At 28.3% G+C, this 13,269-nt stretch overlaps 2 protein-coding genes across 5 annotated transcripts; one reads left to right on the forward strand and one right to left on the reverse strand.

The window, feature by feature from the left end:
• Window positions 1–1,088: 1,088 nt before the first annotated feature.
• Window positions 1,089–12,949, reverse strand: LOC145087968 (uncharacterized). Of its 4 annotated transcripts, none has more exons than XM_079026134.1 (8): window positions 12,399–12,949; window positions 12,224–12,308; window positions 11,296–11,384; window positions 9,961–10,068; window positions 5,399–5,526; window positions 5,268–5,314; window positions 1,729–3,067; window positions 1,089–1,656 (listed from the first exon to the last, which is right to left on the reverse strand). In XM_079026134.1, the coding sequence occupies exons 7-8, from the start codon at window positions 2,047–2,049 to the stop codon at window positions 1,537–1,539; spliced, it is 441 nt and encodes a 146-aa protein (XP_078882260.1). In that variant the 5' UTR covers window positions 2,050–3,067; window positions 5,268–5,314; window positions 5,399–5,526; window positions 9,961–10,068; window positions 11,296–11,384; window positions 12,224–12,308; window positions 12,399–12,949; the 3' UTR covers window positions 1,089–1,536. The 4 variants fall into 4 exon arrangements, with proteins under 4 accessions (XP_078882260.1, XP_078882259.1, XP_078882257.1 ...); XM_079026133.1 differs by having other exon boundaries at window positions 5,399–5,608; window positions 12,399–12,948; XM_079026131.1 differs by having other exon boundaries at window positions 5,399–5,651; window positions 12,399–12,948.
• Window positions 6,822–9,663, forward strand: LOC145089920 (replication protein A 70 kDa DNA-binding subunit A-like). The gene is made up of 12 exons (XM_079028300.1): window positions 6,822–6,833; window positions 6,910–7,177; window positions 7,284–7,377; window positions 7,456–7,520; window positions 8,049–8,133; window positions 8,230–8,365; window positions 8,447–8,502; window positions 8,729–8,819; window positions 8,926–9,105; window positions 9,191–9,259; window positions 9,335–9,464; window positions 9,575–9,663. The coding sequence occupies exons 1-12, from the start codon at window positions 6,822–6,824 to the stop codon at window positions 9,661–9,663; spliced, it is 1,275 nt and encodes a 424-aa protein (XP_078884426.1).
• Window positions 12,950–13,269: the final 320 nt, after the last annotated feature.

Here is a 13,269-nt window from a genome sequence, read left to right on the forward strand (position 1 = left end):
ATAATAATACATGTTTATTGGGCCTCATGTGACCCAATTACATACTTAAGGGACCCTCAATGACTTTTACATGCTGTTGGGCCTCAGTGGCCCACTGACATTGCTAGTAAGGTCCAAATATATTATATACGAAGTAGGCCAACGTGCCCTTCGTATACTCAACAGCCTTAAATAACATACGTGATTTGTAGGACCTCGTGGTCCTCTTCTCCTTGTCTGTTAGGCTTACCTTCTATTTAAGTAAACAAAAATCAGGTCGTTAATCAAGGGTAATAAAATTCATTTGGATTAAGTGAGTAATAACAGGCGACACCATTAAGTGTCGGTCGTAGTCTGTAGTTATAATCAAAGTCTCCTGGAGGGAGAGCGAGAGTTTGTGTATAGATCTGTACGGGGTGACTCCCCCACACCTAAGTTGTTCGCTACAGTTAGACTCGGCCAGTCTAGGGTGAAAAAATCTTAAGATCAATTCCGGCATTCACTAGAATTCCAAGACAGACGAACTAGTCATTATCATGCGTGGTTATAACGACTCACATAAAAATCCAATACCATCTAAGTAATCAGGAGAAATCATATTTATTCGTTGTGACGATATAATAATACAAAAAGATCATACTATTTATCAAAAAACATTAGGTTTTTCAGGGGAAATCAACATTATTCATTTGTACTTCCAATAACTATAATGCAAAACTTCTCATTTATACACGTTTTGAAATCATTCATTCATATACCTATGGATCTTCACACTTTTTGTATAAACAATTGCCGGTTTAGAAAATATCGGATTTTCTGGGTTTTATAAACTACACAAAACGTTTTCATATCAAACCTGCTAATGAACTCACCAGCATTCTATATGTTGACGTTTTCAAAATAACTTGTATTCTCAGGTAACAGATAAACTGAAGAACAATAACAAGTGTGTTAGGATGTTATGTTTTGAAAACTCTCAAACAATTTATGCTATGAAAATGTAATATTTAGACAATGTACTTGATGTGAACAAGGTTAGTTGTAATATATTAATGCATGGTAATGTTTATGTTATGTTTCATGTATATTCATTGTGATGATATTTCAATTTAAGTCACGCGAGCCCTCGGACGTTTCCGCCGTCTAGTTCGGGGGTGTGACAAAATTGCCTAAAATATATCCCAAAAAGGCAACCCAAAAGGTACATGAGAAAAACTGGATGAAAGGTGCACTTAGAGGGTGTGTAAACTAAGATGTACAAAATGTACCAAAAAGGTCTTCCAACGCAAATGCCCAAGTATACTATCCCCATCTAAATCCCCCATATACATAGCTAACTACTCCATATTCACTGGATTTGAACATGTGGGACAACCCCCAATCTTTATCAAAAATTACCTTTTTAAGCTTCAGTTTAGTGATCCTCTCTAATGACTTTCTTTTCCTTGTCTTAGGCACTATTAAATGGCCTTCATTACCAGCCTCATTCCCATCATCAGCAACGTCATTATTTAGAACATCATCATCAACCTCATTCCCATCATTAACACCTTCACATTAACCTTTAATCACATCACCATTAACTTCATTTTCAACACCTTCACCTTCATCATTTAGAACATCATTTACAAAGTCAACTTCACCTTCATCAAGATCAGGCTCATCCTCATTTAAGTCCTGATGCAAGCAATAACAAACCTATATAAAGGGAAAAAACATATATTTAAAATTACAAGGCTAATAAATTACCATCTCAACTGGTGAAGTGTCATCAAGTTCAATTTCCAACCTCCCCATGCTTTCTATTTCAGACATGGAATATCTCGCTTCAAGTAAATTTGTTATTCCTTCTACACTTATCTTGATTTTTTCTAGTAGAACATTTGATGCATGTCCTTCAGTGAATTCAGGTTCTGCACCACCTTCATTCACCAACGGAACATCATATGCATATGATGCATTTCCAGAACCAAGAATTTGATCAATTGCATCTCCAACTTCATCAAGACTCTCTTTTAGATCTTGGGAAACCTTTACTGGAACATCAACTGCTTCTTCTTCTAGCACCATAATGTCATTAGCCTCATTGACCAAATGAACTTCATTGACAACTGGCTCTAGCACCTTCACTAACACCTCAATTTATTCCTCTTTTATCACCCCATTCACCAAAGGAACATCATTAATAGCAGGAGCTTGAGCAACATCATTTGGAATATCATTAACAACTGGAACTTGGTTGTTGACATCATCTTGAAATTTGGTAGATGACTTCGTAAGATTTGGCCTTCTTACACCCAATTTCATCCTTCTAACACCTGGAATAGTTAGTTCATTTGAGTAACTTCCCACATATGCAATGCCACCAACTCTGAAACCTGGACCTCTTAAACCCAATTTCCTCATTTTCTTGTCAGTGTTAGAACTTGAAGCATGTAGACTATTTTGTTGACTTGCTTGTTAACTATGTTGAGTGGGTACAATTGACATAACAGGTGGTTGAATGGCATGTTGATTGTGTAACAGCCTAAATTTCAAATAAAATTTTTCATTCTAAATAACCAAAACATTTCCATAAGATATAAAATTCCAAACACATTTGTTTTCAAATTCCACACACCTGAAGCACTTTGTAAAGAGATAAAGAAGAAGATAAGGAAATATCACATAGATGAATTCAAATAATATAAATATATATAGCAAACTTAAAGAACAATAACCCCTTACCGATGAGGGGAGAAGATCTAAGTAGTAATGGATATGAAACACAAAATCATATACATAGCAAAATTAAAGAACAAACCCCATTAAATATCAGTTTCAGTAGATAAAAAAGCTAATGAATAGAATTTCTAAAAAAACACATAAACTTTTATTTAAAAATAATGTGTATCGGAAGAACTCTTAATATTTATATATGGGGTCAAAAAAACCACAAGAAACAACACACACAAGAGCATAAAACACATATTTTGGAAAAAAAAAATTGCATACTAAACCGGTGTTTCCATCGAACTGCAATAGAAAAAAGGAGTTTGTCTTGGATTGCGCTCTTCATCTTCAAAAGTTGGAGGCTACGGTGCAAATCCTTAGCAACAAAACCATTCATAGAATATGAGTGAATCAATCAACAATATCAAGGGCGACGCAAATCTTTACATCTTAACCCTACATTATGGATGATAGAGAAGAGAAAAAGTGTTTTATAGGAAAACAGAGATGAGAAATTAAGACTTTAAAATTTGAATCCCATAATTTATGGTGGGTATATATGAAGGATCGATAATATATTCAAAATCAAAGAAGATTTCCTTCTTTGAACATAGGCGAATTGCATTTTAATTTGTCATTTCATAATTGGAAAGTGAATTCGAGTTAAATTCCTAAATTATCGGCTATGGTTATCATATCACTAGGTGAATGCCTGCGCGTTGCGCATAAACATTTATATAGTTGAAAACTTTACAAATATATGTTTTCTTAAATATAACAATAACATTGTTTTTAAATTTGATATAATAATTCGTATACAAAATTGATATAATATATTGGTTATTTTGAATTATATTATAATATATACATCTGTTAAAACCACATAATTTCCATCGTTTGATTGATCTCTACCCGCGGGTTACTCAAATGAAAATAAAATAATATATGGTTTAATATTATTTGTTATTTTTAATTAATTTTTTAAAATTCTTTTGTTTAATGTTTTTATTTCTATCGTTGTAATTATTTAATATAAAATTTTTTATTTTATTTTTAAAGGTAATGATATAATCGTTTATATAAAGTTAGTTTTAACTATTGTTATTTTAAGTTAATTTAAGCTATTTAGTTGAAAATTTTAATGATTATAAAAATATCTTTAGGAAATATTTTAGTTAAATTGAGATTACAATTTAGTTTTTGCATTTAACACTACAATTTATAACTTTTAACTATTCACAAAATACCATTTGGGATTTTTAAGTGAAATTAAAATTTATATTAAAGTTGACCATATAATGTTATATTTAAATTAACAATTTAAATATTTTATCCAAACTGTTCAAAAGTTATAGCTTTAAACAGATAATAGTTTACATATAGAAACATATTAAATCTAATAAATTAAGTATAATATGTTAAAAATTAAAGATATAACTTTATAAGTAGAAGTAAAGATATTATTTTAATATTAAAATTTATTTTGTTTACGATTACACTTTATGTTTCATATTTATTTAAATTTAATAACCAACTTATAATCATTATTAGAAAGACACTACAATTTGTCACTTTTAACTATTTACAAATATTCTCTGTGTTGTGTAAGTTGAACTAAAATTTATATTTAAGTTGACTATGTAATGTTATATTTAAATTAACAATTTAAGTATTTTATCCAAACCTTTCAAAAGTTGTAGCTTTAAAATGATAATGGTTTACAAACAACAACATTTTAAAATTAATAAATAAAGTATAATATGTTAAAAGTTAAAAACATAAGTTTATTAATAAAAGTAAAGATATTATTTTAACATTGAATTAGTTTATATATGATTACACTGTAGGTTTGATATTTATTTAACATTATTAACCAACATTATTAGAAAGAAATTGAAAAGTCATGGGAGTTTCAAATGAATGTGGTGTCTTGGGAGTTTCAAATGAATGAGGTTCAAGGATAAATGCTAGCTTTATAAGATATATAGATATAGATAGATATAGATATAGATGTAGATAGATAAATAGATATAGATATATAGATATAGATATAGATAGATATAGATTTAAACGTGATTTTAATGGATTAAAAATAAGATCAGCTAATTAACTTCATATCAAAGGGCAAAGTCGATATTTTACTTTGTAAAATTTTAGGCTTAAAACATGACACGTGGCATTAAAGGATTCTTATATATATATATATATATATATATATATATATATATATATATATATATATATATATATATATATATATATATATATATATATATCCTAATCTAATAAAACGGTACCAACTCGCCACGTGGCAATCAATAAGCTTCCCCCCAACAATTTTTCCCGCTCAAAAGTGAAAGTTAATTTCCTTATTTGCCCTTTATTGAAAAAAAAACTATTCTTCAATACTCAATTTACGGATTTCATATTTAAAAATCACATAAAATCAGGAAGATTTGTACAATTATTTTTCGTATATATCTGTACATAAAATCAGTATCACTTTTCAGAAATAATAATCTATACAAATTTAGCACTCAAAATGTAATCACCTAAAAGATAATGAAACATCTTACCTTAATTTTTCGGATTTCAAATTTCAAATCTTCCTATTCCAATAAACCTGCATTAAAAATCACATAAAATCAGGAAGAATTTTTCAATTATATTCCCTATAATCACCTTAAAAGATAACAGAACATCTTACCTTAAATATCGTAAACATCACGATTCTTTCAGTTTTTGAATTATATATTCACCGGTTACTTGGATATATGCTTTCTGCTTCGTATTCTTCCTATATCGACTGCATCTTTGAAATTCTGCTTCATCAAACTTCAACGCATAAGGTTAGTCTTTATTCTATCGTGATGTATTTTTGTATTTATTTGCTTCTCCTTCATCTTCTTCATGGTTTCTGTATCGAATGCATCTCAGAATTTCTGATTCATCATATTTTGCTGGAAATAATATAGCTATTATTGTAGTGGGATGCTAAACCGTTTTTTTTTTCTGTTTTTATTCTACTATAAATGATTAATGCAATTAGCATTAAACATTCAATTCATCCTTCTTTGTTGGAAATAATATAGCAAATAGCATAATACTTTGCTGGAAATAATATAGCAATTAGCATAATGTGATGCTAAACCATTTTTTTATTTTGTATATACACAAAGTACTTTCCAGAAAATAATAATAAGAAAAACAGACAAAAAGAAATTGTAAACACGTTCAAAATTTAACAATGTACTTTTATGAATTACAGCTTTATTCATCTGATTTGGATACATTCAATTTTCTGTACATTTTACTTTCCATATCTGGTTTCTTTTTTTCTTGAATGATGGTAGCGTTTTTTGTTAGGTTAATGTACATTCTGTTTTTTATTAAGATAAAACAAATTTTATTATTTTGAAATAATATAGCAAATAGCATAATACTTTGCTGGAAATAATATAGCAATTAGCATAATGTCATGCTAAACCGTTTTTTTTCAGTATATACACAAAGTACTTTCCAGAAATAAGAATAAGAAAAAAATACATAAAAAAAAAATTGTAAACATGTTCCAAATTTAACAATGTACTTTTATGAAATTCAGCTTTATTCATCTGAATTGGATACATTCAGTTTTGTGTACATCTTACTTTCCATATCTGCTTTATTTTTTTTCTTTAATATAATTTGTGTTTTTTGATAGGTTAGTGTATATTCTGTTTAGACTGTTTTTGCTCTATTTCTAACTTGTCAAATGTTTACAAAATTATGTTAGGTCCTATTTCTACCCATTTCAACTTTGTGAATGTATATATTTTAGACAAAGTGAATGTATTTTTAACAGTATTTGAAACAATAATGTTTTCCATCTATATATGTGATGTAATATATGATGTAATATGTTTATAATTGTTTGCATTTAATACTAACTGTTTCAATTTATAATGAAAAGTGCAAAATTGATATTAATTTCAATATGCTATCAATTGTTCGCATATAATGAATATCGGCAATAAACTATATCTAAAAGACATTGAACATATTGTTGATGATTCACATCTCAAACTACGGGTGTTAAAGATTTGGAATTTTATAAAAAATAACCACGTTTATCGATTGAAATGATCGTCATGGATGAGGAGGTTAGTTAACTTTTTTTAAACCCACTAAATATTACATATGTTTCAAAGAATAATTTTTTTGTTTTTGTTTTAACAGGGTACAAAATACCAATCTTGTGTTTTCCACCAAAATTTTTCAAGATTTCGTGACCTTTTAAAGGAAGGTGAAAGTTATATCATTTTAAAACCAAACTTGGCGGGTGTTAAAAATGGTTTTAGTGTTACCGGTCAGAAACAGACATTAACTTTGGATTGGAAAAGTATCGTAAAAAAATGTGATGATTTTTCGGGTCCCGTTAATGATTTTGTGTTTGCTGATTTCAACTCTATCATCGAACAGGAATGCCCAAGAGACACATTATTTGGTTAGTTGTTTAATTTTATTTCATTCACTTTTATAACTAAATGGAATAAATTATAAATGTTAGTATTTAACTTAATCTTATATTTTTTTTTATTAAAATTGTGTAGATGTTATTGGGCTAATTGTCTCATTTAGGCCACTTGAGACAACCAATCCTAATCCATCAAAACATTACATGAAGATGACTATTAGCAACTTAGAGTGAGATGATATTTATTTCATTTATTTATTATTTTTAGTCATATTTTTTCATACTAATTAAATTAATTTTTTATTTAGGTCTGTACACCTCAATGTCACTATATTTGGAAGTCAGGCACATGAGATGTCACATTACCTGAAAAGTAACACCACGATTACTTGTGTTGTTATAGTGATGCAGTTCGTGAAACTTAACGTTATGGAATGGTTTGTATTTTATTACTTAACTAGGTGTAAAACCCATGTATTACATGGGTTCATTTAAAAAAAATTTATATATAAAATTGTCAACATTTGATAAATTGAATTTATAACTAAAATAGAAAAATATTGAATTATTAAATTAAAGTGTCTTTTCTCTTTTAAATTTAAACAAATAATTTAGATAAATAAACAAAAAAAAATATTAGGCTTTAATTTAGAAATTTTGAAATTAGAAGGAAAATCAATTAATGAAATTGAAATACATTTATTATTATATTTATTGCATTAATACATTTAATAAAAATGAAACAACCATAAAATGCCATGTGGAAAAATTTTAATTGAAAATAACCACAAAATGACATGTGCCAAAATCAATGAGAGTGTGACAAGTGGCAAAAACTTCTTTATTTATTAGGGAGGATTTGTTTTCCAATCTACTTTTATTGACTAATCTGTTTTTACAGGAATTGGTCAAGCCCAAAGTCATTTTGATGTAACCAAAATGTTCATTAATTCAGACATTGTTGAAATTAACGAGTTTAAGAAAGAGTTAGTATTTTTTTATTTAAACTTATTTTATGTTATTATATTTATTTAAATGAATACAATTTCTTATATTTAATAAATTAATTTTAAACATTGCAGATTGAAGGCTAATAAAAAAGGAGGTATGTCTGAAAAAAGCATTACTACACTCGCAAGCTACTCTTCCTCTTATATAGATGATTTTAAAGGCGATTTCCCTTTAAAAACTGTTTGTGAGATCACAGAACCACTTAAGGTATATGTTCTTTACTTTATATCCTTTAATTTTATTTGAACATTGTATTTTTTTTTTAATTTTACATTTTATTTGATATAGGAAATGAAATTTCTATTAGTTGGTTCCATCGTCAATATAAGACAGAATCTACCTTGGTATTATGATGCGTGCTACAAATGTGAAAGAAGGATAAACAATGTGCCCAAAACCAATCTTTCCTATACCGCCCCCGCAAGATGGAAGATAGTGTTGTAATTAAGTGTAAAAATGCAGCTTGCAACGATTCGAATTTTCATATTGTTATAAAGTATACACATACCTCCATTTATATTAATCATTTCAATCCTTCAACAAAATTACTAATAATCTAATATTTTTTAGGTATATAATTCCAATCAACGTACAAGATCATACTGGCACCATCAGATTTACTCTTTTTGATAGGGAAGCAAAAAGGTTGTTGGATATAAGTGCATTCGAGTTGAAAAAAAATACATGAAGTGGTATAATATTTTATTCATATTTTTCTATCAAATAACATTTTATTTGTTTTAATATATTAAACAATCTTTTTACAGGCTGGCAACAGTTTGGAACTATATCCAAATCAAATGAACGTCTTGAAAAACCGCAAATTTGCGTTTCTTGTAGATATTACATCCTACAATGTCACCAACTATAACAATATCTACACCGTTGTCAAACTTACAGAAGATGAGTCCGTTGTTTTAGAATTGGGAAGTAAACTAGAACTTATGGTACATAATGTTTTAATGTTCAATATTTATATTTGTTTTTTATTTACATACATAACGTTTTACATATTTCCATATTATTTTCTAGAGTGTTCAACGAGTGTCCTTAAATGAAGTACCCCTGGAATCAGATGATGTCGTTCAAAATGTTCAAAAGGTATGTTATATTCTCATATTAACTTTTATTTATATTTAATTAGATCGCTTGTCAACTTATGTTTTTTTAATTTAGGATGTCATATCACAAACGGATGAGAGTTTTACTCCCTCAACAATTGATAAATCATCCGCAACAAGTCCATTGAAAATATCAGGTAATTTGAAGCGCAACCTCCATGACATTTATGATATTGATGGTGGAGGTGATTTGAGTTCAATAAAATCTAAAGGAAAATCAATGGGAGAGGGAAATCCACTTTTAGTTCCAAAAGTGGAAAAGTGAGTTGTTTTGGTGATGACGTTTATGATGTAGAAGATGATGGTGATGCAAATTCTATAAAATCAAATAGGGAATCTTTGGGTGAAGATACTCCAGTTTTGGTGCCAAAAGTGGAGAAGTGAGTTGATTATGGTTTTTAAAAACAATTATTAACTTTTGTTTTGTTTTAAAGACTATTTCGTTGTTTCGTTCAAGTATTTTGGGGACTTTCGTTTCTTTTTATACGTTTGTTTTGTTTATTTGAAGTGGCTTAACAGTACATTTTCACTTATTTGACACTTTCGCTTTAAAATTTGTTTGTATCACAATTACATTTCTAAAATTGCTTGAATTATTCAAAGTGATTTGCTATTTATTGCATCCATACCTATGTAAAAACATGCAAAAATGTAATTTGAAATTTGAAATAGTAATAATACCAGTAAATGATATGATGCATGTATGATATTTGTCTTCAACTTTTTGACCTCATTGATGCTTCCACTCCTCATAGCACGAGAAACGTTTTATTGTAGACATACACGTACCTGTTATGAAGATGAAATAGTACACTGAAATTAATCTTTCAACATAGTATGTTTAAAAACAGTTAAATTTAAATTCAAAACAAGCAATGTATTTGTGTACAAGGGCATAACGAATATTTTTTACATTGCAAGTAATAAGAAGTATATTAAAATAACTAAAACCATTGAAATTCAGTGTTAAATTAGCTTTGACCGTTTAATTCTTTAAACGGTATAAGGCATATATAAATTCAATGTAAATTCTACACACAACATAACATGAATCTTTCAACTTTAATAGAAACATGAAATAAAATATTAGAGGAAAAAGTTGAAGAACATATATTTTTCCTGTTTATTCTACTTGTGTTCTATAATTCGTCATAGAGTTCATTCCATAGGGACCATTCTTACACAGTTTATCACCAAAAGGACCATTAGTGTAAAAACAATTTCCATATAGACTACTTCTGTAACATTTCCTTAAAGGAACCTTTTTTTTTCAATAATTTCCTAACACAGTTGACATTCAATGGATTCATATACATTCCATGACAATTAACTTATCGTTAATGACAGTTTTTTTACCCAAATGACAAAACTCTATAAAAGGATAGATAAAATTGTTATTATTTATTATTTATATAAAGATACAGTTATGCCCTTTTCTTATTAATATTGCCCTTTCCTATCATTGGTTGGTTTTTTTCATGTTCATTCCACATGTAACATTCTTACACATTTTATCACCAAAAGGATCGTTTGTGTTAAAACAATAGCCATATTCACTATTTATGTAACAGTTCTTTACAACAACCTTTTTTCATTATTTTCCTAACACAGGTGACTTTCCATGGATTCATATACATTCCATGGCTATTTACTTTTCATTATTGCAGTTTTTTAGCCAAATGGCAAAAAGTTCAAAGTCGTGTAAAATATAAAAATAAAAATAAAAATATATTATTCTTTCTATTTAATAGAAAAGTACAATTATGCCCTTTCCTATTAATCTTGCCTTGTTCCTATCATTGTTTGTTTTTCTGTTTAGGTCGTATACTAAAAATACTATCATTATTTCTTTTTAATAGAAAAGGACAATTCTGCCCTTTTATATGGACCGTTTTACCAAATAACTTATTTCATAATAGAGCGGCCTACTTTTCATATAAAGCGACATAAAGGGCAATGGACTGATAGGAATGAACCAAAAAAAGGCAATCAACTATAAAGCGACATAAAACATACCAGGAGCATCAACAAGGGCAAAAAGGCCAATAAACCTCATATGAAGGAAGCAAGAATCAGCAGACATCCGAAACCAAGTATACCAGGGTCTAGCAAGAAAAAGACAACAAAATCAAGTAGTAAACAACATAAATGAAGCCACCCAACACAAAAGGGAAAAACATTCCAACTTATAGCAAAACCAAAAGGGCAAAATTGTCCATCTAGGAGAAACACCAGCTCAATGGTTTGTAATCTTTTTCAATCAACACATCAATAGGGTTTAATAGGTTAAACAAAAGATGGTTGACAGTTGTTTGTTCATTGTGATTTATAAGATTATTATATTTGAAAGTAAAAGCTAAGAGTTTTGGATATCCCTTTCTGGTATCTGATCATAATTTTCCTATTCAGGATTAAAACAATTAATTTATTGAGCATATAATTACTTTTGAGATATCTGTATCTACTTTTGAATCAAATATGATAACATAATAATTAGTTTTTTAGGTTCTTTTGTTTTGACTAAATAAGAAAAATGTAAGGTACAATAAACAAATTAATAAGTTTTAGTTTCCAAATACAAGAATTATACATAATACTAAATATATATATATATATATATATATATATATATATATATATATATATATATATATATATATATATATTGTTTTCAACACACGGTGATTTTTTTTAATTTTTTTTTAATATGAAATTATTTTTGTACAAATAAAATTTTAAAATACAATTTTAATTGAATAATATTAACAAATATCACAAAAAAAAATGAAACTTCAAGGTATTCTTTTATTTACTCATATTAATATAAATCAGTGAATAATTTTGCACAAAATTAAGCCTAATGTTTAACAAATTCAAATTTCAAAATTTGAAAATAATACTCACACAATCTAAAATTCAAAACTTTTAGCAAATTGAAAGATACCTGATTGTGTTTCCATTCTTAATCGATTTCGAGGTATTCTTTTGAACTTCTTCAGTTTTCGCTAATATCTTTATAAACAAGATTTCTACAAAAACAAAATCAGGTGAATTTCTTCCCACTAATGTATGTTCTGTTAATAAAACTTAAGATTAACAAACACTTGACCATCTCTTACCTTCAATCTTGCTGTCTTCAACCCCCAATTTTTCGTTTCTTCAGTCTCTGAGTTCGACATCGACTATTAATTGATGTAAGTCTCTGAGTTCAACATCGACTTTGGTTGTAAGTTTCTCTTCGACATCTCTTACCTTCGTCACTTCCTTCATCGATAGAAATGGACAAACTTGTAGAACGTTGACAACTTCCTCTGATTCATCATTTCCTCGCCTTCATACTTTATTCTGATTCATCATTGCTTATGTTGACTCATGCCGGTGACGATATCCTCTTCCTAATCGTTCCACATTCCATTTCAAAACACACGATGATATGTAAGTAATCGCATCCTTATGATTTCCTGATTTTGGAGAATATCGAGACAAATCGTTCTATGTTGTTTAATCGTCAAGGTTCTGACCTACATACACATTCTGAATAATAGCTCCATTTCATTTTTTGTACGCCCCATACGAGATTTGTAGTCAATTGGATAGATATGTTTAGGGCTACGTTTAATTGTACCCATCCATTCATCATTTCTTTCTTTTTCGAATACCTAGAAATGTAGAAATGTAGATTCATACGTGGCTGCCAATATTTGAAAATAGGGGATCTTAATGATAAATTATACAATTCAAAGTGTATAAAGTAAAAAAATTATTAACCTATAATAACTCTATGACTATAATGACAATACTAAACTGCAATTCTATATTACAATTTATAATTTAAAAAAATTAGTGGTATTGATGTATCTAATATTGATGTACAAATCATTTTTAAGACAAATGATTTAGTGGTATTGTCATTATTTTATATTTATGTTTTCTTGACATAAAAATATTAAATTGTAACTACATTACAACTATGGTCCCACTTATATTATA

The sequence above is a fragment of the Lactuca serriola genome, chromosome 2 (genome assembly GCF_051521515.1).
Source record: "Lactuca serriola cultivar US96UC23 chromosome 2, Lser_US96UC23_V15, whole genome shotgun sequence".
Taxonomy (NCBI): domain Eukaryota; kingdom Viridiplantae; phylum Streptophyta; class Magnoliopsida; order Asterales; family Asteraceae; genus Lactuca; species Lactuca serriola.

Bases quoted from the DNA above. Each gene is read 5' to 3' on its own strand.
- LOC145087968 (XM_079026134.1), bottom strand. From the start codon at position 2,049: ATGGTGCTAGAAGAAGAAGCAGTTGATGTTCCAGTAAAGGTTTCCCAA. The intron at 1,657-1,728 runs GTAATTTATTAG...TGCTTGCATCAG, and splicing joins ACACTTCACCAGTTGAGATG to GACTTAAATGAGGATGAGCC.
- LOC145089920 (XM_079028300.1), top strand. The intron at 8,366-8,446 runs GTATATGTTCTT...TATTTGATATAG, and splicing joins AGATCACAGAACCACTTAAG to GAAATGAAATTTCTATTAGT. The intron at 9,106-9,190 runs GTACATAATGTT...ATTATTTTCTAG, and splicing joins GAAGTAAACTAGAACTTATG to AGTGTTCAACGAGTGTCCTT.